Genomic DNA, 27,080 nt, shown 5'->3' with positions numbered 1-27,080 from the left:
ATTTGGTTATTAATGAGGTAACAATAACTTTGATCTCTTTTATTTGCTTATTTCCAAACTCTTGTATTTTGCATTAAAATGAGATTATTGATTTAAGTTAACCCATATTGAATTTGGGAAAAGCCTCACTGTTTAAGACTAAGCAACTGCACCCTACTTACTGTGGAATTACAGGGAGAAATTAGTAGTTATTTACAAGATTACCTAATTTCTGTTTTGGATAGGTATTGGTGGATTTATGGTACGACAAAGAAGTCGAACTGGGCAAGGAAAAACCAAAAGATCTGTGATCAGAAAAGATTCCTCAGGCTCCATTTCTGAGCAGTTACCTAGCAGAGATGATGGTATGGTACTGATTTTGTTTGATTTAACCTTCTTATCTTGATATCCCCATTGAAAAGAACTATCCTAAATAATGTTACAACGACAACCTTATTGCTTCTTAGTGATGGAAGGATTTGAGTGCCTGTAAAGTTCATATCTGCAATATAGAAATTAGGTTTGATAAGAAAATTATTTAAATCCAATCAATTATATTGCTTTGAGATTACTTTAAGAAGGGACTGAGAATATGCGGGACTGAATAGGGATTGAATCACATAGTTATGTCTGGTACTTTCTGGCCATCTCACAAAAGGCCTTTCTTTGCCTGCATTAGCTACTTGGCATAAAATTGGAAACTTTTTAGACTATATAGTTGAAAGTGACAGCGTATCCCAATAATTTATAACAAAGGTGTATAGTGTTTTAGAAATATATCTTCCAATTATTAGTCTGTCATTGTTACTTAGAGTTTCAAAGAAAGCTAAATCATTGCTTAAGTCATAGCTGAAGAATTGGTCCTAATGAAGACTTTGCAATCAGTATGGTCATGATCTGTACACTTTCTGTATTTTAAATATTTTATATAGAATCTGAAGAAAAAAGATGTTTTTGTCATATTCTTTGAATAGAGTTCTTTTATTACTATGTGATAGGGTTTTGGCCTGTGAATGAATTTCAGAAAAATTGCTGCACATTTTTAAAAGGAAGCACCATAATAGTTTTAAAGAAGTTTCTAATATGACTTAACATGGCTGTAATAAGCCCCAGTTAAGAAATGTGATATGTTCAATGAAACAATTTTTTTGTTTTCATCTTCGTCTCTATTTTGTCTTCTATATAATTTTATTTTTATCATTTAGTTCAGTATTTTTCGTTTGTGTCATCCAATGTCATCCACTGAGTTTTTAATTTATTATGCATTTTTCCTTTTCTAAACTACTTTTTTTGATATTTTAACACTTTGTAGCTTCTTTTTACAGCTTATTCCTCCCAGTTTTAGTTGATTTAGAATATAACATTTCTAAAACCTTTGCATATCTGATTCTGCTCTGTATCTCCTGGCCCTGTCTCCTAGTGCCTCATTTCGTTGTGTTTATGGTGTGAGATAGATACATATACATTAAACAGCAACAAAATTTTTTTTAAACTGTGAGCTCATATTCTTTAGAACATTCTCTGAACTTCTTGAGGACTGAAGTGAAGGTTGGTTACTTCAGAGAATATTTGTTGCCAGGAACATGAGGTGCTATTCCCCTAGGACTCCTTTAAGCTAAATTCTTAGCTTGAAGTTTTTTGGTCCACCTATGTTATATAAATTCAGATTTCTTACATATCAGGGCTGTACTGAGTTTATGAACTCTCCAGGAAGATTTTCATTTTTTTGCCTTTCTACCCAGCACCTTATTCAGTGACAAGATGACAAGCAGTTTTCTTTGCTGTCAGGTTGGCGGGGGTGGTGGTGGTGGTGGTGAGTGATGTGTGGAGGACCAGGGGAACGGGAGGGTGTGTTTCTTGTTAAACCAGCCCTGGTGTGGAGTCCTTCAGGGTCCCCCCTTTATACAGACAGCTTCTGGTTAATCTCTACACCTTGGGAAGAAGCTGTAGGCTTTGTCTTCTATTCCCCATTCCTCATAAGGCTCTGAAAACTGGAGTTCAAGGTCACTAGATTTTAGCAAAATTTCAGAGAGCTTTATTTAGTTCTTTGCTTATTTCTGTGATTCCTATTTTACCTTAATTTTTGGTCTTGGAGAATTCTTTATTTTCTGTTTCGATTACTGCTGTATTTTTTTTTTTTTTTTTTTTTTGCGGTACGCGGGCCCCTCACTGCTGTGGCCTCTCCCGTTGCGGAGCACAGGCTCCGGACGCGCAGGCTCAGCGGCCATGGCTCACGGGCCCAGCCGCTCCGCGGCATGTGGGATCTTCCCGGACCGGGGCACGAACCCGTGTCCCCTGCATTGGCAGGCGGACTCCCAACCACTGCGCCACCAGGGAAGCACTACTGCTGTATTTTTTAAAAAATGTTCAGAAAATGTTTATCCACTATGTTTAGTTGTTTTCAGTCCACCTATGTAGTCTGGCAACAAAAGTGCCCACACTGATTTTCAGAAGGCATGTGCCTTTTGCCTAAAGTATGTGAGGGTATCATTTGATTGCTTGCTTACCTGCTTTAAGTGGTGTACTTGTTTTATTGCTAAGTTCATAGTCCAACATTTTGGATTTTCGCATTTCTTTGATTTTAAATTTGAGCATTCATAGCATATTTATTATCATATTCATAGATAGTCATATATTATCACAATATGTATGTACTCCAGATACCTAATTTGCAGTAAATCCCTGAACTTGAATTGCTGGATTGAAGGACACACATTTTTTAAAAGACTTTTGTTAGATAGTCCCAATAAACTCTAGCAAAAGGTTGTACCCACTAAATTCCCTTTAGTAGTGTTCGAGTAGCCATTTATCCATACTCATTAGCATTGAGTATGTATTTTCCTTCTTTTAATCTTTAACAAAATGTCAACATTAAAAAAATCAAGTTTCTACTTTGTGAAGAAGAAAATACTCATTAAGAAACAATGGGAAGCATGCTGATAATAAGTAGACATGAAATGAATTTTTTATGATACTTAAAAATTAATAAACTTACTTTGAGGCCTTTTTATGAAAAAGGTAATTTGTCAAGTCATTATGCTGTGTACCTTAAACTTAGTTGTATGTCAGCTATATCTCAATAAAACTGAAAGAAAAAGGAAAAAGCTTGTTTATGTGGAACTGTATGTTGGTAAGTTATAAAATTACTTTTGGTGGGCTTATCTGAAAATTTTAAATACCACATATTTATAAATGTGACTATTGTTTCAGGCTGGAGTGAGCAGTTACCAGATACTCTAGTTGATGAATCTGTTTCTGTTACTGAAAACACTGAAAAAATAAAGAAGAGATACCGAAAAAGGAAAAATAAGCTTGAAGAAATTTTCCCTGCCTATTTACAAGTAATATTTTGCTTTATATTATTTATTTGTTAATGAAAGAAATGTAAAGTGATGTATCGAGTTTTGAAAAAGAGTTTTGTTGTTTTTGTACATGTTTTAATCAGTCATCATAAATGCCATTTTTTATCTTCCAGAGCCTCTTAAACATTACATTTATCTTCTTTGTGCTTTGATACTTTTTACAAAGTTCTTTTTTTAATCCCAGTTTTTCATTTATAAATTTCATAAGAAACACAAGAACTCTTTGGCTGGGAAAAGCTCATTCTTCCAAACCAGTTATACCTGTGTGCTCTGCAAACGCAAGTCTGGTGGACAGCTTCCTTTGCTAGTACGGGTTACAGTAATTATGTTCACTGAATGATGATGGGTTTTTAGCTGCCAGAATTGCAGCTTTCATAATATTTACCACTTTTACAGGCCTAGTGAACCAAAGGTTTAGGCTGAACTGTTTTTGTTTTCTAAAATATACATCAGGAAAATATCCCTCAATATGAAGAAATTGTTTGATAGATGTAAATAGAAATCCTTCTAGTTCATCTTGTAAACATTTAAGTCTCAGAAGAGTTCAAGGCCATGTGGTACATTGGAAAGAACCCTACATCAGAAATAGGACTGAGCTGTAAAGGCTGGCTCAGCCATAGCTCATTCTAGATTCTTGAGCATGTAATTCATCCTTCCTTGGCCTCTCTTCCTTCATGTGTAGAAATTGAATTGGATCAGACTGTCATTGAGTGTCCATCTGATCTGTCCCTCCCACGCAGCTATGGCGAACATAGATAGCTCTTCATTGCTTGAGTTGTAATGTTTTTTTTTAACCTTAATTTTCCAATTAGCTATTACTAATTTAATTGGTTTTAAAGGCATTTCCTTTCAATTAACCTACAGCTTCCTCAATTTTTTTAGTAATTAGAAGTGTAAAATTCAAATATTCATTTGACTAAAATGTCTTCTATATTTATCAAATAAGACTTTAAAGCATAAGTACCTTAAGTATATAATAATATTTATGAGTGAATTTTTGTTAGACAACTAACATCATAAGGGCAGTGTCCATTTTAAAGAGTGCAGTCTTTAAAGTCAGAGCCCTGGGTTTGAATGCCACTATTGCTACCAGTTAGCTATGTGATTTTGTTTTATTTAACAACTCTGTGCCCCAGTTTTCTCATCTATAAAATTGTGGTAATACCTACTGTACAGAAATGTTGAGAGATGAAATAAGAATTGTGGATGTAAAGTGCTTAACTCTGCACCTTACATTTTATCTATCTTTAATAAATGTTTTATTTTCCCCTTATTCCCTTCACATACCTATTCATTCTAGCTTTGTACCTTTAAAAAATATGTAACAGTAATTTTATTGTTCAGGAAATAGAACCATTTATTGTTTAGATTATATTTAATTGCACCCTTTGTGTTGTCTCCTGTGCCCTTCACCTCCCATCTTAATAGTCCTTCCTGGGAGTATTGAGTAGATGGCATGCCCCCCTCCTCCTGTTGACCCTTCTGTAAAGTGTAATGTACATTTAGGAAGCTTTCTTTAGCTTTTTAATGGAAGTATTGATATGAAAACTGACCATTTCATACTTTTGCAAAAGAGCCTTTAAAAATAGTGGATCTGATTTCCTGATTACTGCTGTGATCTAAATCTGTTGATCGGGATTGTTTCTTTCGGTGTACAGGTGTAATTCCCCTGTTGTCCATCAGGAATATATAGCTTTTTTGATGTGCAGGAACCTTTTGTGATAGTACTATTTCTTGGACATCTTGTGATAGCAATTGTATTTTTTTTCGCCATTGTTCAGGGGTGGGGTGGGGCATACATAATATATAGTGATGAAAACCCGCCAGGAATTCAGTAACAGTGTTTTTCTAGCTTTTCTTTATTAATCACAACAGTGTCAAGATAAACTATAAATAATTGTATAATCCACCCAGTAGAAATAGTTACCTGGCCTATTAAGAGCTGGTGGTACCACATGGCCATAGGAACCCCTGTAGTAGATCTGAAGTCCCCAGGTTCTGGTCATCACTGAACACTATTAAGTCACAAACCAGGTGGAGCCACTCCCTTACGTTAACTGCAGGAAGCAAAAAGCCGCCAAAGTAGTAAGAACGTAACAGTTTTTGATAAATACCACTAAATTCATCATGGGTTATATTAGGAAAAAATTCTTGCTAATGGTGGTCTCAGATTTCTCAGATTTATACTGAAGGCATTAAATAAATGATCTATAAAGTTCTAAGATGCTTTCCTAATGATAAAAGCATTGCCAGTATAAGAAACAAATCATCTCCTGCCCAGTGCTCTATATTTGTGGGTTTTCAAATTTCTTTTTCATAGTGAAATAACTTCTTCATTTAAAAAAAGTGAAAATTTCAAATCAAATATTCATCGCCTCTACCAGACTTCACATACCTCCTCCCCTGTCCCTTTTCAAAAGTTAACAGCTTGGTGTTTATCCTTTCAGAACTTTTAAAATAATTTATTTTTGTATAGTCTTGGTTTGTATTTTATGTTTTGCTGGACATATCACTCAACTTGCTTTCTTTTAATACTGTATCTTAGAGCTTCTTTTTTTTTGACTGCATAATTCTACATCCTTTTTAAAAATTGATGTATTTTATAGTATGGATATCTATAATTTATTTAGTCATATGCTTTTTGACAGACATTGAGTCTGTTTTCTCTTTTTGGTATTACTAAAAAATGCTGCAGTGAACCTTTTTTGTGTATGTGTCTTTGGCAAGAGTGTATTAAATGTTGGTAGTTACTGCAAAATTGCCCTCCACCAAGAATCCCCTTTCCAGGCAGACCACATTGTAGACAATAGAGTTTTGGGGTTGAAGTAAGTGAAGGGGGTCCCCAGTGCTTCCTTTTGTTCTCTTTATTGATGCTTGAGAAGTTTGGGGGAGATATAGAGCTGTAAGGAGCCCAGCTTGAAAGAGTGGTCTCTACAGTAGAGCAAGTATATTGAAATGGAGAAAAGTTAATATGAGTAAATGGATAAAAAGCCATAGCCTTTAATAGCCATACATTTTGTACACATAGTTTGTTTAAAATGACTATAAAAACCCTCTTTCAGATTTATAGCATGTGAAGTCTTTAATATGGTTGTATGCATGAGTATGAGAATACTAAATCTATCTGAAGTATATAAATATTAAAGCTGTAGATCAAACCCTTGTGCTGTCCTCTGTAGATAATCTATAAATATTAATAATATTCATGAAGTTTTAGTTTTTCTTATAATATGAATTAAGGTGCCACACTGTTACAAATTTATCCATTTTTAAATTTAATTGTAATCTAATCTGGGAGTATCGAATTATTATACTGCAGTTGGTAGAAACATATGTGACAGAATTGTGTGGTTTTATTTGCATAATTTTATTTGATTCTTGTAAAAAAAAAACCCAAAAAACCTTATTTTTAAAATTCCGGTCAATTCTTTATATAAAAGAATTGACAGGCTATCTCTATAATTATTTATATATTTCTATATTCAATTTTTATATTGTTAAATACTAAGCTTTTCTGTTATTTCTGCCTTCTTATCAAAATGATGACAGAATTATCTGTTCTCAGTTTAGAATTTTATAACTAAGTCAATTGTTCTCATATGTGCTTATCTTTATCTAGGAAGCTTTCTTTGGAAAAGATCTTCTAGATACAACTAGACAAAACAGACTAAGTTTAGATAATCTATCAGAAGATACAGCTCAGCTTTCTTACAAAACAAACATGAACACAAATTTCTTGGATCCTTCCTTAGATCCACTACTTAGTTCATCCTCAACTCCAGCAAAACCTGGAACTCACGGTATGTGGAATCAGTGACAAACTTTTCTTTATCGCATTACATTCATCTTCCTTTTAATCAAACCTTTGAAATGCTTTAGTTTGGCCTCATACGCATTTTAAAAATTAACTTTATTGAAGTACCAGGTCTATAAGATTTATCAAATAAGTTTATCTGTGTAACAACCACTAAATCAACTCCTGTGAGTGGCGAAGGAAAATGTTTGGTTTACAGTTTGCTGAGGGTAATGTAAGGGAGTGTAATTAGGCCATAGTTGGTGAGTTATAAATATAATAGTCTTCAACTTAGGTAGATTTTTGTTAATTACATAGCCCCAAGAAATTCAGAAGAGGAAAAGAGTGCTGTAGCTGGGAACTGGCTGTCCCACTGTGATAACAAAGTGAAATATATTTCAGATCAGTTTCTCACTACTGAGGGTTTGGGCCAGATAAACCTTTGTTGGAGGAGGGAGGCTGTCCTGATATTTAGCAGCATCTCTGTCCTTATGATGTCATGATGATCAAAAATGTCTCCAGATATTGCCAAATGTCTCTGCAAAACTGTCCCCTATTGAGACCCACTGCCCTAGCTATAGTGAATATGGGGACTACCTAGAATCAGAGAAAGGTATGAGAGCTTAATGTTTATTAATATTAACGTCAGCAAGGCTCTCAGAGGTTTAACTAGTTAGGTATCACAAAGTTTTTCCTCCACTTCTGTATTTTTTATCTCGCTTTCAATTAGAAATTTAATGTTCTTCTGACAGGCTTCCTTTTGCCATTGAATTACATTTATTACTCCTTTAATCTTATAAACTCAGTTTGGAAAACAATCTTAAGGCAGCAGCCTTCCACTGAAAGATGACTTTTGATATATTAAGTAGTTACAGCTTCATTAACTTAACCACTATCCTGGATGGAAATACAGGCTTTTATTTTTTATTTTAACTTCTTGAAATAATTAGAAGCAATCTTATCCCCTTGTTATTTGAATGCACCCAGCATGGGAGTAAAGGCCATGCTCTTTGTTTAATGTTAGCAGATCATTTTACTTTAGTTGTTGTTTTGAGTACTTACCTGCTCTGATCCCATGTTAATATGTTGTTAAAATAATGCATAGTGAAAGACTTGTCGGCCCTTCAAAGGATGTCTTACTCTGAAGGATTATCTTATAAAAGTCTTGACTAGCCATTTAAAGACTTACATAGAAGGAAATTGCCCTTGAGTTTTTATAAGGAAAAGAACTGAGGTTGGAAGGAGACATATTGTGACTGGAAAGACATTGCTGTACACTATTTTTATTCCTGTTTCCTTTATTTGAAGTTGTTTTTTCCACAGAACTCCTGAAGAGAGAATACTTTAATGATAAAGCCAAAATGTAGAGGACTAGAGTAATACACATTTCAAAACCTAGGTTAAATATAATGTCCTGTGCAGTCGAACCACTCTCTTGCCACTATGATGGAAATTCAAAAGTAATGGCTTCCTTTTTAAACATACTTTATTCAATGTAGTCCATTACATCAGTTTTAATAATTTGTTGATAAGATACAAAATTTCTTCAGGTAGAGGAGAACTTTTAAAACATGGTCCTTTAAAAAACGCTGGTTGTAATTTGTTTAGTAGAATTCCATTGGTTTAAAACAAACAAGCCCGCAAACCTTAACCCTGGAACAATTATCCCCCAATTTTTTTTCTTTCAAGTGTACTGTTTTCTAGAGAATACATTATTGAAATAATTTGATTTCTTAAAAACTTTACAAATATTTGGGCATACAGAATTTACTTTAGCTCAATTTAAAAAATTATATTTTTATGTATGTCTGAATTCTATTTGAGAAGTATACGTTTAATGGGACAAGACTATTTTCATAGAAATATTTGATCTAGAATCTGGAGTATTTTATGTCCTCCCCTCCTCTCCTTTTTTTTTTTTAAATTTTTAATTGAAGTATAGTTGATTTACAATGCTGTGCCAATGTCTGCCTTACAGCAGAGTGACTCAGCTATGCACATATATACTTTTAAAATATTCTTTTCCATTATGGTTTATCATAGGATATTGAATATAGTTCTCTGTGCTATACAGTAGGACCTTGTTGTTTATCCATTCTAAATATGAATCCTTTTTTTTTCTTAAGTAAAAGTATAGTCCAAATGGATAAAAATATTCAGATATCCCTTAACTTAAATGACTAATAAAGTTTCTAAAGGTAGCCTAAATATTTTCCTGCTTGATTAGGCCAGAAACCCTGGTAGTTCTCCTTGACTCTTCATTATCTCATATTCCACATCTGATATCTCTGCAAGTTTGCCTCTGCCTTCAAATGATACCTCACCCTCCCACCACAGTCTTGTGGGCTGGTACCACCTCTCACTTAGACCCGTCCAAGGCCTGCTGACTGATCCATCTCCCCTCTTGCCAACATGCCTTACCCCCTCCTCCACCCCCGTCGGTTCTGCGCCTGGCAACCAGCGTTTCCCTGTAAGATGTCAGTCACACCCTCCTCTGGCAGTCTTCCAGCAACTTCCCATTATACAGTTGACCCCTGAACAACAGGGGTTTGAACTGCGAGGGTCCACTTATATGAGGATTTTTTCCACTGATACGTACAGGAGTCCTACCATCCCTGGCTGCCTGAATCTGCAGAGGTGGAAATGAGGATATAGGGAGGGCCGACCACAAGTCATATTCGGATTTTTGACTGTGTGGAGGGTCGGTGCCCCTCACCCCCATGTTGTTCAAGGGTCAGCTGTACTTTATACTTCAGAATAAAGCTCAGTCTTCGCCTTGACTTGTAAAACCATCCATAATCTTGCTTAACTGCCTTTTCAATCTCTTACCACTCTTTCCCTTTCTTACCGCAAGCACTGGCCCCTTGTCTTGACAAAACTCTTCCTGCTCTGGTCTTTGCATCTGCTTTTCCCTTTGCCTGAGGTACTCTCTCCATTTTAGGGCATATGCTCCCGTAGCTTGTTTATTAGATTTGTGCTTGGTAACCACCTTTAAAAGGCCTTCCCTGACCACTTTATCTAACAGTATTTCCACATCTTATTCTGGATCCTTCTTTCCTTATTGCTTATCTTTATAGCACTTACACTGCTGTCATTTATTTACTGTCAGACTCCCTCTGCGAAAGTAAGCTCTGGAGGCCATGCACTTTGTTTTAGTCACTTCTGTATTCCCAGTGGCTGGACCAGTGCCTGTTAACATAATCCATAGACATAATTCTGTGGGTGCTCAAACACTTTCTTGAATAAATAAGTGAATTAATCAGTGTTAAGGGTAAAGCTGGAAGTAGGCATTTAACTAGATGGTATCTGGTTTATACTTTACAAGGAACTTCTAAACAGTAGGTTTGCCTTTAATATTTTATTTATCTTCTGGAGCGTTTTCCAGATGTCATTTTTAGTGATGCCACTTTCTTAATTTTTTGCTTTGTTTCACTTTTATTGCCTGTGGGTTTTATTTTAAATTTTATTTTATTGTTAATATACAGTAGTCACAAAAACAAAAGTCTTAATTTTTAATGTTTTGTTACTGAAAATGTTGGAGTGCCTTTTCTATGAAAAATTCCTTACTTTAGAAGTAATAAACTTTTTATGACTCTAGTACTTACCTCAGTATCTGCTGTATTCTGGATATTTAGTAAATGGTTGAATGAGTGAGTTTTAGAATTTAATGTCTAGGAAAATACTGACACTTTACAAACATACTTACTGCGCTTAGGCACTGCTGATGATCCCTTAGCCGATATTTCCGAAGTCTTAAACACAGATGATGACATTCTTGGAATAATTTCAGACGACCTTGCAAAATCAGTTGATCATTCAGGTATATATGAGTACTGTTTGCCCAGTGTCTATTTTATGATGTGAGTGAGAGGTATGTGTGTGAAACAAGCTTAAGTCTTTTCTCTGAAACTGAAAAAAAAATTTTTTTCTTTCTTTTTCTTCCTTCCTTCCTTCCTTCCTCCCTCCCTCCCTCCCTCCCTCCCTCCCCTCCCCTCCCCTCCCCTCCCCTTCCTTTGTCAAAGAACTCATCATTTTATTTGATCTGCCTTGGCTTTCCTGCTTTAAGAGGGGAAATAGCAAGTTAGTTAATTTCTGTTGCCTGTCTAATTGCATCAGATTTAAGGCCTGTTGCCTTAGAGTCCTGCTGTACCTGTTTCTTCTTTTGTTTGCACCGTCCCCCAGCTCCCGTGGTAATCATCCATTTTATTTGGTTTGGGTCTTGTAGGTCTTGATTTATGCACTTTCCAGGTTGAGAGCTCATCTTGTCCATTTGGTAAGAAACTGAGCAATGGATGACGGCTGACTAGAAGTAGTCTTTTTTTTTTTAAATAGTGATTTCAGCTGAAACAACCTGTAGGTGCATGTGTATTTGTTATAGTGCTAATTTGTCACTAATCCAACTTTGCTTTTCCCTTTGTGCGTGCAGCTGAAGCATGGTACAACTGTACTGTGTTTTGGATGACTTTCTCTGTAGTGTTCTTTTTTTTTTAAATGAATGGTTTTATTCATGTTAGTATGTAATTTATAATATTACCCAAATATTATAGAGTTAGTTCCTATAAGAGCAGATAAGTTCCAGATAAGAGCAGATGAAATTTTACTTTTTGATAGCAGTAATATTGAGGAGGAAGCATGATAAAGTAGATAAACCAGTTTTAAATGTGACTATTGCTTAAAAACCAATTTATATGAGATAAAGCATGTAATAAACGTAATCTGTATATTGTTTTTGACTACAGAATATTTCAAAAATATGATCTGTAGTTGAAATTATTCACAAAAGGATAATTTTTACAAGGCATTAAAAATTTTAGAGCTTGTCATTAATTTGTGTGAAACTTGTTTCACAAACTGCATATGATAAGTTGAACCATACATTTGAAACACTGTCTTCTAAGTTTAAGCAGTTAATTGTATATTAAACATTGTATATTGATTCTTCTTAGAGAGTCCTGTCTTAATAATATGCTGCTTATTTTTTTGTGGAAATTAGCACTTTAGAACCAGATGTGTTCTTTGGTTTCTCAGGGAATGTGTTTGCATTGATTAAACCATACCTTTAAGCAGCACCCAAGTTTATAGATACATTGTGCCTAATTTTTACTGATTGACTCTCCAGATTGATTTAGGAATCCAGATTAATTCAGAATTACAGGCTTCTCATCGCTCTGTGTTAATCATATGGTTGTGTTTTAATGCAGGGAAATAGTGTAGTGCATTCTGTGTGAGTGTTCAGAGTTCACTTTTTAATACGCATACCTTGCTCCTCAGCTGGAATAGACCTTGGTGCCGGCGTTGATGATCCTTCCTCTTTGCCTCAGCCAAGTGTCAATCAGAGTTCACGACCGTTAAGTGAAGAGCAGCTCGATGGCATCCTCAGCCCTGAACTAGACAAAATGGTCACAGATGGTAAAATATTTGCCCTACATCTAGGCTTTCTAAAAGACATGAGTAAATATGATTTTCAAAGATTTCTGCATGCTTATTTACAATTTAACTTCTCTTCTGATAATTTTATGTCAAATGCTGTTTTGTATCAGTATATTGAAATGATGGTTGTTAATATTTCCACCTCTTTATTTTATCCTAGGAGCAATTCTTGGGAAGTTATATAAAATACCAGGTATTTGTGTTTTGATTTTTAGTTTATAAGAATGGAATTCCCTGTGCTTTGGCTCTGTAGCCCTTTAATCGTACTGTCATTGGAACTGTGTCTCCTAGAGCTTGGAGGAAAGGATGTGGAGGACTTGTTTACCGCTGTGCTCAGTCCTGCAGCCACGCAGCCAGCTTCCGTACCACAGCCTCCGGCGCCTCCGCTGCTGCCCGCGCACGCTCAGGGTATGTCGCCTCTCGAAAAGTGTTGTAAGCATGGCTCTGCGGTGTGTGTCCCTCAGGAACCACGCACACAGACTGATGGCAGAAAGCCCTCTTTTGTGCCATGGAAGAGTACCAATCTCTGAGTTTCCCTCAGTTACACACCTACCTCCCTGACATCCTCTGGAAATCGGCGATTCTCTTCATGGCCAGAATTCTTCTGCTCACTTGATCTGCGGTGCCACTATTAACAGTGCCTGCCTTCTTCCCGTCCCCCAGTCCCAGTCCCAGCTCACTTTTACTCAGTCCTTCCTGCAAAGATGTTTGGAGAACTGCTCCCCCCTCACCTGACTGCCTTAGACTCATCCATCTGGTCTCAGTTTCACTGTCATTTCCTCAGTGGTTAGCAAATCACCACCTCCACACCTCCCCCATGCTTTTCATTGGTAGCATGTGGTGCAGATGTAAATGACTGTTTGGGTAATTATGGTTTTCCCTTTAGATTGTGAGCTCCTTGAAGGCTTGGGTCACATCTGTCTTCACCACTGTATACCTTGCCACAGAGTATGTCCTTAGTACATACTTTCAGAGTAAATCAGTGGCCTTTCTACCACTGTCGACTATGAAATTCCTAATTCTGTGGAAATTTGCCTATTTTGTTTAATCCACTTTCTTCTGCCTATTTGTAACTACTTGCAGAACAAGTTTAAGGCTCTCCTTTCTCCCTCTGCCTGGACAGCTAAAATCTGATAGGCTAGAAGTAAACTTTGTGGGAGTAGGTAGGTAAGGTGGTAGTGCTGCCAGTCTGGGAATCCCCTATAGAAGGGAGGTGGTGGTGTGCGTTCTTGATGATTTGAATAATGGGTCATTTCTCTATATCCTGTTGCACTGCTTCATGATTATATACTGAATTGAATAATTTGTAATGATACTTTTATAAGCTCATACACTGTTTTTGTGTAAGTGCTGAAATGTACAAATAATTTAATGTTATCTTTACTACCAATTTTGTGTATACATGAAAAATTCTATAACGCACATAATTGAAATATTTTACTTTCTACCAGTTTAGCCTCTAAACATAAATTTACCTTGATTTTTGCTAGACTAAACATGTGATTTACATTTGGATAAAACAGACATCATAAGTGCTTCTTGCCTTAATTGTTCCCATATGCTGTCTTAATGATTAAGAACTCTTCAATATTTCTCTTCTCAACATATAAAAAAAACTATCTCCATGTTTTCTGAAACTAAAAGTATGTATTTCAGAAATCAAATCATTTAAAGATGTATTCCTTTATAAAAGGTTTTATGATCATTGTTTAAATCATTTCACTGTGCTGTCTCATTTTTAATAAGGTTTTGAAGGTTGGGGGCAGTTGATTTATTTTTTTTTACCCAAAATGTGTTTATTGGGATGGTTTCCCATTCATCTTGATTCCGGCAGCTTTTAGTGCTGCTTCCGTCTGCAGGAGCATCCTTCTGTAAGCCTTGCTTTTCCTCCTGTAGGCTGGCAGAGGACAGTAGAGCAGCCAACACACAAAACTACTGTGTGTGCATGGCTAGAGACGGTGGTGATTATATAGCATCCTGGGCATTTCACATCCATGAAATAGGAACTGGGGCTCTGCACCAGGCGCTTCTTCTTGTGTTTCCTCTTCTCTTCTGGAGAGGGATGAAGGAGATCCTTTGCGATAGGCATGTTCTCGTGGGGAGGTCATCACCGTCGGAAAGGTGGGGTTGATCTTTTTTTTTGCGTAGGAGTCGCTAAGATTTCAGCATTCATGTTTGAAAGAATAATAATTTAAGGATAAAGCATGATCAGGTCACATGCAGGGAGACCACACAGATATTGAAGAATGGCAACTCTAACATTTTCCAGGGCAAAGGAAGAGAGGTAAGTGGTCAGTGTTTAAGAAGGCAGAGCAAAAAGTACGCGTGGGACTGAATTGTGTCTACACAGCTAGGCATTGGCAGTTGGCCTTTTTTTCTCCAGGTTTCTGAGAGGCACTGGAGACCTCACACCAGTGAAATGACCTGATGAGTTACACATTTCGGCAGAGTAGCTCTGATGTCAGTATTGGAAATGGATTTGACACAAGAAGAGTTGTACTAATGAGTTTATTGCAGTTGGGACTGAGTTAGAATTTGGGCTCCATTTAAATATATCTGCAGTGCTAATTGAAAGGAGGAAATGGATTTGAGAGACAGTGATGTTAGAATAAGTAGGATAGTGCTACCAAATGGATGTAAGATGTGAGAAAAAAGGAAATAAATTGAACTAGACTATATATAAGCCAGGCTTGCCTAGAGGACAACCAGTCATGCTGTAAACTGGAAACATGGAACAAAGAAGCGTGCACGCACGCGTATGTGCATGTGTGTGTGTGTTGTAGGGGAACAAAGAAGCGCGCGCGCGCGTGTGTGTGTGTGTGTGTGTGTGTGTGTGTGTGTTGTAGGGGGAGGGTAGTGGAGATGTAATGAATTTAGTTTTAGGCCATTTTTAGTTAGAAATGGGACATACACATTGTTCTGACTTACAGGCAGTTGCAGTTGTTCAAGGCTATAGATGAAAATTTAGGAATTGTCTGTTTAGTGGTTGGAAGGGTGAGGTTTCTTAAGAATATACTGCCAGTAGAGTACAGAATCTTGAAGAACTCTTTTTAATTAAATAATGAGTTACGTGCTTAAGTCAACTGATTTATATTATACACTCCTTTCCCCTTTTGAAGCATTAGGTGGAAGTGAAAAAAGCTGAGAGATGGAGACACTGAGTGAGACGTATAGGATCTTCGCAGTGGCCGTCATCAGGCTGTAGGGTCGGGTGGGGTGAAAGGCACTGTTTCACTGGATGGTGAGATTGCTGTGATCTTCAGTGGAACAACTTAGTAGGAGCGATGAGGAGAAGGGCAGAGTGTGATGTGTTGACACTTTTACAGAAGGTCAGAAAGCGGAGAAGGGAAATTTCAAGAAGATTGAGACAGTAACTTGAAATCACTTTAGGTGAAAGTTCCATGAAGTGACTTTGCAATTCTTACCATGGTTTATGCCTTGAAAAAGATACTAGTGTGACCAGGTATGGTAGACTTGAGAGAATGGGAAAAAGACCACCTCCTAGTTAAAATAATAACAAAGGGAAAATGCTTTGCATCTATTTATGTGTACTTAAGTTATTTAATTTCTCTGGGTCTTTTTGCATAAATGGAGCTACACGTAATAACCCATTTCATGGCCTGGTTGTGAGGACCAAAGAGTTAATTAACACATGTAAAGGTTTTGGAACAGTGCCAGGCATATACTAAATTGCTAATGAGTAATAGCTATTGTTATGTAAGGTTTCAGTCTAGTCGTATTGCAGGTACAGTAGTCAGTGCTGATAGCTCCAGGATAGATCACATTCTCACTACCAGGAAGGGAGCTTTTCTTTATCCTAACTACATGAAAGGCATTTAATATTTTTCAATAAAATATCATATTCCTTAGTGGAACCTACTTTTCTCTAAAGTTAAAAAATAGAAGTAGCATTCTACTTGGAATAAGTGCAGAAATCTTGCTTCTTAATCCGATCCTTGGAGTGAACTTAAGTGTCCTGAGACACTTGTTGTGGAGTCCAGATCCAGTGGGCCCAGCTCTGCCGTTCTGCAGGAGAAGCCCTAACCTGGAAGTCAGATGATTCCAGGACCACCGTCCTTGAGACAAAGCCTGAAAAGCTGCGGGCAGTCAGCCCCAGTGTCCTCAGACGAGCTTGAGGGTCGTAACGGAGGGTCTGGTTTGGCTGAAAGGACATTATGTAGTGTAGAACATTATGTGGGCAGGACACTTCGTTATTTTTTCTAATAGCTTGGCAAGTGGTTGGGTTAGGAGTTGTGTGTCACTATACCAGGTGTGCCCAGTATTAACCAACTTTGTAACTGATTTTCATTTGTATAATTAACTGGTGATGTGGATCTCCTAGTGTTGTTCTGAGTGTTACGACGTAAGTAGAGGCCGTGTATTTATTATGTCTTTAAATTGGAAGGGTTTTCTCCCCACCTTCCAGTTTTATTGAGATATAGTTGACATACAGCACTGCATAGTTCAGGGTGTACAGCATAGTGATTTGACATACGTCGTGAAATGATTACCACTGTAAGTTTATGGAAGGGGTTTTTGAAGGTACACCAAAAAAAGGTGGGTTTTTTGTTCGTTTGTTTTTTTTGCTGGAAAACTGCTTGGTTAAGGACAGTTGGCTTATTTCCAAATCGTTTAGGAAAATAGATGATCGCAATAGGGGTTGGAGTTATATGCTTGTGGAGAGTTTGGAGAAACACAAGGTGGTCTTATTATGGTTTGCCTAATGTCTATTTAGAAAGAAGATGTGAAGGTACTGGAATGAGAATTAAAATACATTTGGGGGCTGAAACTGCAAGTAATGAAAATTAGGTCAAAACCAGAAATTATTTATTTTTACAGTAGTCATCCAATTTATAATGGTAGATGAAATATTGCTTGTTGTTCCAAACTACTTTAGAGAAAGTGTCAATTTGAGAGTAATAGGTGTATTTTTCATATAAGGGACATCTGTTTGTAAATTTTGAGTGAAAAAGAATGTTTGATACAACTCACTAGCATTTGTTGAGATTGATTCTTTTTTTATTTATTTTTATTTTTTTGTGGTACGCGGGCCTCTCACTGCTGTGGCCTCTCCCGTTGCGGAGCACAGGCTCTGGACACGCAGGCTCAGCAACCATGGCTTATGGGCCCAGCCGCTCCGCGGCATGTGGGATCTTCCTGGATCGGGGCACGAACCCATGTCCCCTGCATCGGCAGGTGGACTCCCAAACACTGTGCCACCAGAGAAGCCCTGATTCTTTTTTTAGAGCTCATATGTACTGCATACTTACTGCATAGCAGGCACTGTGCTGAAAACTGCACATACAGTGTGCCAGTTACATTATAGAATACCTTCATTTTATAGAAACAGTGATTGATTCTGCTTGTAACAAGTAGCAGAATTAAGATTCAAGCTCAGGGCCGTCAGACTCCAAAACACATGCTACTTCTATTATACCATAATGAAGTAAACAGAATTACAGAGTCCATATTTCAAAATTTTATAACCTAGTCACTCTTTAAGCGATATTTTACAGTATAATATTGGGGGGAAAATCCTACTTTTAAGTAGTGTTACGAATTTTTATTTAAAAATATTTCCGCCGCTTTTTAATTATTTTTTAATAATATGCAAAAATTGCTGCTTTCTTCTTTTAAGATGTTTTTTCACGGATGCCACTCGTGAATGGCCTTATCGGACCTAGTCCTCATCTCGCACATAATTCTTTGCCTCCTGGAAGTGGACTGGGAACCTTCCCTGCTGTAGCGCAGCCCCCCTACACTGATGCCAGGTATTTAAAAGCCTCCACGTTCTACGGAAACGTAAATCTTTTTTGTTATATGAATGGTTATTGGTCTGGGTGATCGTGCACAGTGTTAGTGTGTTGCACTCATTGTGATCTTTGCGAAAAATCATCAAACATTTTAGCTATTTTGTAATAATAGGTTTAATGAAACTGTACTTGACCATAGTACTTAGAAAGTTATTTTATGTTTATGAAGTAAAGTTGTTTATTATTTGCCAGGGATAAAAATCCAGCATTTAATCCAATGGCAAGTGACCCTAACGGCTCTTGGACATCATCAGCTCCCACTGTGGAAGGAGAAAATGATACAATGTCAAATGCCCAGAGAAGCACACTCAAGTGGGAGAAAGAGGAGGCCCTGGGTGAAATGGCAACAGTAGCACCAGTTCTCTACACAAATATTAATTTCCCCAACCTAAAGGAAGAATTCCCAGGTAAGTCACGGATATATCACTGCTTACATGTGACCAGCTTTCCCACACGGCACAGGCTTTTTTTGTTCTTGTCTCACTATAACAGAGAGCCTGTGTATCACCATTAATTTTTATCTAGTGTGACTCTGCACAATGTGAAGATTCCCTAGATATCTAGAAACATCTTGCATTTTCTTAGTCCTAAGCCCGGTACCGATTTGCATATTTTCCAGAAGTTAATTTCAATTAATGAAGTGATTCCAGCTCCTAGCAGTCTTTTTAAATACATGGAAGTCAGTGTTGTGTTATATGTGTAATTGTACAAGAAAATTCCTAGAATAAAAAGCTTATCATTTAATCAGAAGTATTAAGTTAGGCTAAATCAGACTCCATTCTAAGTATTGTTCACATTGAAACTAACTCGGAATTATTTCCCCTTCTTCCCAACTGTCTAGCCCATTTGAAAAAAGCAGATGGTACAGTGGTACCATTTTTGAAAATTCTCATTAGCAAGAGGATGAAACATTTGGAATAATGTTACTTACAGAATATTTGTAAGCAAATGCTCATTTAGTATCTTGAGTTCATGTTGCAAGACAAACTAGGATTTGAAAAGGTCACTTAAGCTTTGTCTTGCAATAGTTTCCCAGCTGTCATATAGCTCTTTTAAATTACTAGAGGAGTACTTAAAAGTGGATTTTTTATGGATGACCCCTGTCTTTTTTGGTTTGGCCACCTTGTAGTACTTTATATATTATTCATAGAAATAAATGCTACCTTATCTAACAAGAAAAGTCAGTGGTTTAATGCAGGGCTGTCTGTTAAAGCAGTATACACATTCTTCAAGGGTTTTTTTTGTGTGTGTGTTTTTTTAACCACAGTTTTATTTGCTGCTTAGAGATGAGTATATCTGGTTCTATTAAGTCACTTAGTGTCAGTGTAAAAATTGTCCTTAGATTGGAGCTGTAGGTTTCCTTTTTTTTAAAGTGATTTTCTTTAATAGATGTACTGTGTGATTCTAGAACCTCATGAAATACCATGTTAAGGCTGTTGGTCTGCAGCTGATTTCCATTTTCACTGGCTATTTCAGAGCTTTCTGTTTATAAATATGGACAAAAGCATTTCTACATTTATTGCTAACTGTTGATCTCACCCACATTTCATTTTGTGTACTGTCCTGACACTGAGTTCATAGAAGGGGCTTGAAATCATTGCTTTTCCGTATCTTTGTTGTGCACAAGTGCTGATGAGATGCTTATTTTTAATAATGATTACTTCCTTTTGGTCAACTTGATAGAATTCTCTTGAGTACAGATGTTTTCCAAAACGTTTAGCTTTGGTCCTGGTAGCATCTTTCATGGTTGAGGGAAGTTATTATGTTTGGCTTAACTTTATCTTGGCTGCTTAGAACTTTGATTTAAAAACTTCCCAGCTCCACCGGTGAGATTGTTAATGAGGCAGCACTCCATTCAGAAATATGTTTGGTCTGCTGTGTGCCAGGAACTTTATACCATACAAAGAACTAAATACAGGACTATCATTTATGAAAATATGGGCAGAATAAGTTTAACTGTTAGCAGTTTATCAACCTTTTGATTAAGACGCATCATTACCGTGGTTCTGTGAATGTGTCTACTGTGTTCTTTTGTTGCAGACTGGACTACTAGAGTGAAGCAAATTGCCAAGCTGTGGAGAAAAGCAAGCTCACAGGAAAGAGCACCATACGTGGTATTTAAAAAAACTCACATGTATCATGCCTTCAGATACAATACGTGAATCTTATTATTATCGTCTTAGGTTCATAAAAAGATTTCCCATTCCAAAAAACATATGTTAAATACTTGTACAACTAATAAACAGCTTTGTTTTATAGTGTTTTCCTAACTCATGATGTCTTAATATAGAGGGTGACATTTTCATAAGCTGGTTAATAGAACCAGTATGTTGAAGATTGAAATCACTTATCCTAGGAGCGTGTTTAACTCATTTCACTTTTAAATTGTTTTATCTCTTTGAAAGAGTACTACATTTTGCAGCCACATTAATGTGCCTCAGTTTCTTCCACAATAAGCTCTTTTTGTATTAGGTTTAGTAGAGGATTTTGAAAGAGGTATACCTGGACACCTTTAAGGAGCTTTTGAAACATGGACTTGGCCAGGAATTATTAGGGTATTTTATAAGATTCACAGTTCAGATGGTGACTTATTTTCTCCCAAAGAGCCAAATTAAGATTGTCAACTGGATCCAAATCCTTGCTTTCATTTGAAAGCATATGATATCTGCATTACCGTTTTGAAAAATACATGTACTTATTTTCTACTTTGATCTTCAGCAGACATACTGTCAGTGATAATGACTGCTTGGATCAAGCAGAAAATTTTGGTGGGGGGATGTGTTGATGATGCTTTGCTTTGTTTTACCTTGACTGGCAGAGGTAATGGCAGGATATTTTTAATATTTCTCAATGATTTTTCTTTTTTTAACGTTAAGCTTCAGGTTCCAGATTTTAGATTTGGAGGATTGATTTGGTATTTTCCTTTTCTCTAAATTGAGAGAGATATTAATCGTTCCATTTTTGAAGAGTCTGTTACAAAAATTAGGATTGAAAATATTAGATTACACCTGGGTTCTCTAGCCTGGTTCAAATAGAGAGATGGAAATATGTCTTCAGTTGAAACATGCCTTATAAAAGGGAAAAGTGGGGTAGTGTCCAGATCTTTTCACACAAGAGGCTGTAAGTTCTCAAGATTAATATTTCAACTGTTTACAACTATTTAACCCAACTTTTTCTTGCTTTTGTATGATAAAATTTGCCATAGTTTTATTTAATTTTAACATATACTGGGAGATAATTTTCTTCTCCTTTTTTCAAAGCAAAAAGCCAGAGATAACAGAGCTGCTTTACGCATTAATAAAGTACAGATGTCAAATGATTCCATGAAAAGGCAGCAGCAGCAAGATAGCATCGATCCCAGCTCTCGTATTGATTCAGATCTTTTTAAAGATCCACTAAAGCAAAGAGAATCGGAACATGAACAGGAATGGAAATTCAGACAGGTGTGTGTTTCCGTTTCTTTAAGAATTGGCTTTTTAGGACTTCCCTAGTGGTGCAGTGGTTAAGAATCCGCCTGCCAATGCAGGGGACATGGGTTCGAGCCCTGGTCCAGGAAGATTCCACATACCATGGAGCAACTAAGCCCATGCGCCACAACTACTGAGACTGCGCTCTAGAGCCCACGAGCCACAACTACTGAGCCCGCCTGCCTAGAGCCCGTGCTCCACAACAAGAGAAGCCACCGCGATGAGAAGCCCGCGCACCGCAATGAAGAGTAGCCCCCCGCTCGCCGCAACCAGAGAAAGCCCACCCAGCAACGAAGACCCAACGCGGCCAAAAATAAAAAGATAAATAAATTAATTAATTTAGAAGAATTTGCTTTTTGAGAAAAGAGCTGTTTATGATATAGTTTCAGCTATAGTTCTTACTACAATATAAAAATTTGATTTAAAATAGACTTTCCTTTCTCAGTAAAATATATTTAAGTTGATTTTGGGAAGTTTTAATAAATATTATAAACGATATGCTGCCGTAGACATTCGGTATACTGTGATGAATAATAGTCTCTCCTCTTGAGGAATTTACAATAGGGGAGCAATCTGGAAACTGACGACATCAAACGAATAAATTTTCTGTTGCTGTTCCCCCCTGCCCCGTGACAGCTATATTCTTCCTTAGCCGTATGATTGTTTTTTTCTTTCCTATTCCAACAGCAAATGCGGCAGAAAAGTAAGCAGCAGGCTAAGATTGAAGCCACCCAGAAGCTGGAGCAGGTGAAGAACGAGCAGCAACAGCAGCAGCAGCAGCAGCAACAGCAGCAGCAGCAGCAGCAGCAGCAGCAGCAGCAGCTGGGCCCTCAGCCTCTTCTGGGGCAGTCTGGCTCGGACACGCCGAGTGGCGGCATCCAGAGCCCCATGACCCCGCAGCCTGGCAATGGAAATACGTCTCCTGCACAGCCCTTCCATAAAGACCTGTTTGCAAAGCAGCTGCCTGGCACCCCCACTTCCGCGCCATCAGATGACGTGTTTGTAAAACCGCAAGCTCCACCCCCTCCTCCGGCGCCGTCCCGGATCTCCATCCCAGAGAGTCTGTCACAGGCTCAGGCTTCTCAGCCGCCTTCCCCACAGATGTTTTCCCCTGGATCTTCTAACTCCCGGCCGCCATCTCCAGCGGATCCTTATGCGAAAATGGTTGGTACCCCAAGACCACCTGCTGGGGGCCATGGTTTTTCCAGAAGAAATTCTGCACTGGTGGAAAACTGTGCACCTTTACCGTCCGTATCTAGGCCCACTCAGATGAGCGAGACAACAGCAAGTAGGCCATCCCCAGTCAGAGATCTATGTTCTTCCTCCACAGCAAGTAGTGACCCCTATGCAAAGCCTCCAGACACACCTAGGCCTGTGATGACAGATCCGTTTCCCAAACCCTTAGGCCTGCCCCGGTCTCCTGTAGTTTCGGAACAAACTGCAAAAGGTCCTCTAGCGTCTGGAACCAATGACCACTTTACTAAACCGTCGCCTAGGGCAGATGCGTTTCAAAGACAACGGATACCTGATCCATATGCTCGACCCTTGTTGACACCTGCACCTCTTGATAGTGGTCCCGGACCTTTTAAAGCTCCAATGCAGCCGCCCCCATCCTCCCAGGACCCTTATGGGTCAGTGTCACAGGCACCGAGGCGATTGTCTGTTGACCCTTATGAAAGGCCTGCTTTGACACCACGACCTGTAGATAACTTTTCTCATAACCAGTCAAGTGATCCATATAGCCAGCCTCCCGTCACCCCACATCCAGCAATGAATGAATCCTTTGCTCATCCTTCAAGGGCTTTTCCCCAGCCTGGAACCATATCAAGGCCAACATCTCAGGACCCATATTCCCAACCTCCAGGAACTCCACGTCCTATTGTAGATTCCTATTCCCAGCCCCCAGGAACATCTCGCTCCAATCCAGACCCCTATTCTCAACCTCCTGGAACTCCCCGGCCCACCACCATCGGTCCGTATAGTCAGCAGCCACCAGCCCCAAGGCCGTCTGCACAAGCAGACTTATTTGTTACATCTGCAGCTAATCAGAGACGTTCTGACCCACGTGCTCACCCTCCTGGAACACCGAGACCTGGAATTTCTGTTCCTTACTCTCAACCACCAGCAATACCGAGGCCAAGGATTTCAGAGGGTTTTATTAGGTCCTCAATGACAAGACCAGTCCTCATGCCAAATCAGGATCCTTTCCTGCAGGCAGCACAAAATCGAGGAGCAGCCTTACCTGGCCCTTTGGTAAGGCCACCTGATGCGTGTTCCCAAACACCCAGGCCACCTGGACCTGGTCTTTCAGACACTTTTAGCCGTGTCTCCCCATCTGCCCCTCGTGACCCCTATGATCAGACTCCCATGACTCCGAGATCTCAGTCTGACTCTTTCGGAACAAGTCAGGTTGCCCACGATGTCGCTGATCAGCCACGGCCTAGATCAGAGGGGAGCTTCAGTGCACCTTCCAGCTCACCCATGAATTCTCAAGGCCAGCAGTTCTCCGGTGTGTCCCAGCTTCCCGGACCTGTACCGACCTCAGGAGTCACCGATACACAGAGCACTGCAAACATGTCTCAAGCAGATACAGAGAAACTGAGACAGGTAAACAGGTTGAATGTTCTCAGATGTTTTAAGTGTGTTATTTGAGAATGCTGTTCATCTTATCAAATTGAGTAATTTATGTACAGCTGTTAAAGTCAATCTTTTCTGTAGAATTGGTCATACTGCGAAGAAGAAAAATGAAATTGGTAAAATCAACACTGATGAATTGGGCTTATTCTTTTATCTAATTTCAGTTTTCATGAGTTGGTAGGGGAATTCTTAAATATGAAAGGTTCAGTTTTGTGATAGTTGTATGGCAAGGAAAAGGACCCAAATCATCACTTTATTTTTTATAACCGATTGAATATTTAAGTGTAGCTAGTGTTTTATCATACTTTGAAATATTATGGTATTTTAAACATTACCATAGTCAAGAATCCGAAGCATTGAGACTTAAAAAGCTATTACTTTTTAAAAAGTCCCGGTCATTTTTTGTTTCTTTCCGTTCAGCGACAGAAGTTACGTGAAATCATCCTCCAGCAGCAACAGCAGAAGAAGCTGGCAGGTCGACAGGAGAAAGGGTCACAGGCCCCAGGAGCAGTGCCTCATCCGGGGCCCCTGCAGCACTGGCAGCCGGAGAGTGCCAGCCAGGCTTTTACTAGGCCTCCCCCGCCCTATCCTGGGAGCATCGGGTCCTCCATTGGCCCTCCTCTAGGACCTAGATATGCTGCTTTCCCAAAAGACCCGCGTGGACCCTGTACTCCTGATGTTACTGGTATGGGGATGAGACCTCATGGATTTAGGTAATGCGTTTAGTTTCTTGACATTTAAATAGCTAATAGAAGGGAATATGCATGACTGAAATTATTTTGTTTGGGACCATTTTTTAATTGTATAGTTAATTAACAATGTTGTGTTAGTTTCACGTGTACAGCAAAGGGATTCAGTGTCATATATATATATGTGTGTATATATATACATATGTATATATATTCTTTGAAATTACTCTTAATCAAGAAGTTTATGCTGTTTTTTACTTTTTGATTCCTTTGAGATATGATCAACATTATTTTTCACTAATGAGAGGTCGTGGGTTTTTCTTTAAACCCCTCAGTACCCAACAGAGTGTAAAAGCACTCCGTTTGTTATTAAATACTGACTGTACTAGCCTTACGTCACAGCCACAGCGATGGAGTTTATCCTACCAGTCAAACCTTTAAAATGTAACTGCCCTATTCCTTCAAAGCCTACTGTGATGTGATGAGTGAGAATTATTCTCTCCTTAGATTTTTAATTTTAATTTACATGGTAAATATTTGTGGAAATTTCAAAATTGAAAGGATGTTTTCCTGTAGGAATTTTTTGTGATGAGTGGTTTCCACCTTTGAAGTGGCTAGTAGAACCATCAAAGCCAAATGTAGGCCTGAGTTATAATAAGGATTATATTATAACATAGTAATATTTCTTTAACATATGCTTTTCATTTTATCAGGTATAGTTTTTAGTCTAATACCTACCTCCATGTTAAAGGTTTACCCTTGTTTTCCTTTTCTCTTTCTCCTTTTGCCTGTTGCTATTTTTTTTTTTTGGTTTTTTTTTTGGAAAAAATTACATTACAATTTTATTATTGTAAGCAAATTAAATTCCAAAGGAAATACTTTTAGAAACAAAAAGGTTGGAATTTTGGAGTCAATCTTCAGATTTTTTGTGGTAATCCTGGTAGGATTTTTAAAGATTGTCAGACATACGCAGTCTGCTATCTTTTTTTTGTTTCTTTGTTTCTGCTTTATAACAAAATGAATCAGTTATACATATACATATGTTCCCATATCTCTTCCCTCTTCCATCTCCCTCCCTCCCACCCTCCCTATCCCACCTCTCCAGGCGGTCACAAAGCACCTAGCTGATATCCCTGTGCTATGCGGCTGCTTCCCACTAGATATCTACCTTACCTTTGGTAGTGCATATATGTCCATGCCACTCTCTCGCTTTGTCACAGCTTACCCTTCCCCCTCCCCATATACTCAAGTCCATTCTCTAGTAGGTCTGTGTCTTTATTCCTGTCTTACCCCTGGGTTCTTCATGACATTTTTTTTTCCTTAAATTCCATATATATGTGTTAGCATATGGTATTTGTCTTTCTCTTTCTGCCTTACTTCACTCTGTATGACAGATTATAGGTCTATCCACCTCATTACAGATAGATCAATTTCATTTTTTTATGGCTGAGTAATATTCCATTGTATATATGTGCCACACCTTCTTTATCCATTCATCCGATGTTGGACACTTAGCTTGCTTCCATGTCCTGGCTACTGTAAATAGAGCTGCAATGAACATTTTGGTACATGACTCTTTTTGAATTATGGTTTTCTCAGGGTATATGCCTAGTAGTGGGATTACTGGGTCATTTACTGGGTCATTTTTAGTTTTTTAAGGAACCTCCATACTGTTCTCCATAGTGGCTGTACCAATTCACATTCCCACCAGCAGTGCAAGAGTGTTCCCTTTTCTCCACACCCTCTCCAGCATTTATTGTTTGTAGATTTTTTGATGATGGCCATTCTGACTGGTGTGAGATGATATCTCATTGTAGTTTTGATTTGCATTTCTCTAATGATTAATGATGTTGAGCATCCTTTCATGTGTTTGTTGGCAGTCTGTATATCTTCTTTGGAGAAATGTCTGT

General features: G+C 38.1%; 2 protein-coding genes across 9 annotated transcripts in view; one reads left to right on the top strand and one right to left on the bottom strand.

Annotated features, from left to right (window-relative positions):
* The window catches only part of KMT2C (lysine methyltransferase 2C), a 294,243-nt gene that overhangs the window by 222,353 nt on the left and 44,810 nt on the right, over positions 1–27,080 (top strand). For 4 of the 8 annotated variants that reach the window (XM_033863531.2, XM_033863533.2, XM_033863532.2 and 1 more), the window contains 13 exons: positions 225–344; positions 3,190–3,320; positions 6,961–7,141; positions 10,850–10,954; positions 12,406–12,585; positions 12,725–12,757; positions 12,856–12,972; positions 18,203–18,335; positions 18,570–18,784; positions 20,418–20,491; positions 21,638–21,820; positions 22,532–24,451; positions 24,902–25,194. In XM_033863531.2, the coding sequence (XP_033719422.1) occupies positions 225–344; positions 3,190–3,320; positions 6,961–7,141; positions 10,850–10,954; positions 12,406–12,585; positions 12,725–12,757; positions 12,856–12,972; positions 18,203–18,335; positions 18,570–18,784; positions 20,418–20,491; positions 21,638–21,820; positions 22,532–24,451; positions 24,902–25,194 (3,685 nt within the window). The remainder of the gene's footprint in view (positions 1–224; positions 345–3,189; positions 3,321–6,960; positions 7,142–10,849; positions 10,955–12,405; positions 12,586–12,724; positions 12,758–12,855; positions 12,973–18,202; positions 18,336–18,569; positions 18,785–20,417; positions 20,492–21,637; positions 21,821–22,531; positions 24,452–24,901; positions 25,195–27,080) is intronic. The other 4 variants (XM_033863536.2, XM_033863535.2, XM_033863534.2 and 1 more) reach the window with 1 other exon arrangement.
* LOC109549176 (small ribosomal subunit protein eS27-like) lies at positions 14,373–14,798 on the bottom strand. The gene has a single exon (XM_033863537.2). The coding sequence runs from the start codon at positions 14,651–14,653 to the stop codon at positions 14,402–14,404; it is 252 nt and encodes an 83-aa protein (XP_033719428.1). The 5' UTR covers positions 14,654–14,798; the 3' UTR covers positions 14,373–14,401.

Source organism: Tursiops truncatus, chromosome 9 (genome assembly GCF_011762595.2).
Source record: "Tursiops truncatus isolate mTurTru1 chromosome 9, mTurTru1.mat.Y, whole genome shotgun sequence".
Classification (NCBI taxonomy): domain Eukaryota; kingdom Metazoa; phylum Chordata; class Mammalia; order Artiodactyla; family Delphinidae; genus Tursiops; species Tursiops truncatus.
The sequence above is the reverse complement of the archived record's forward strand: the minus strand, read 5'-3'. Positions and strand labels throughout refer to the sequence as shown.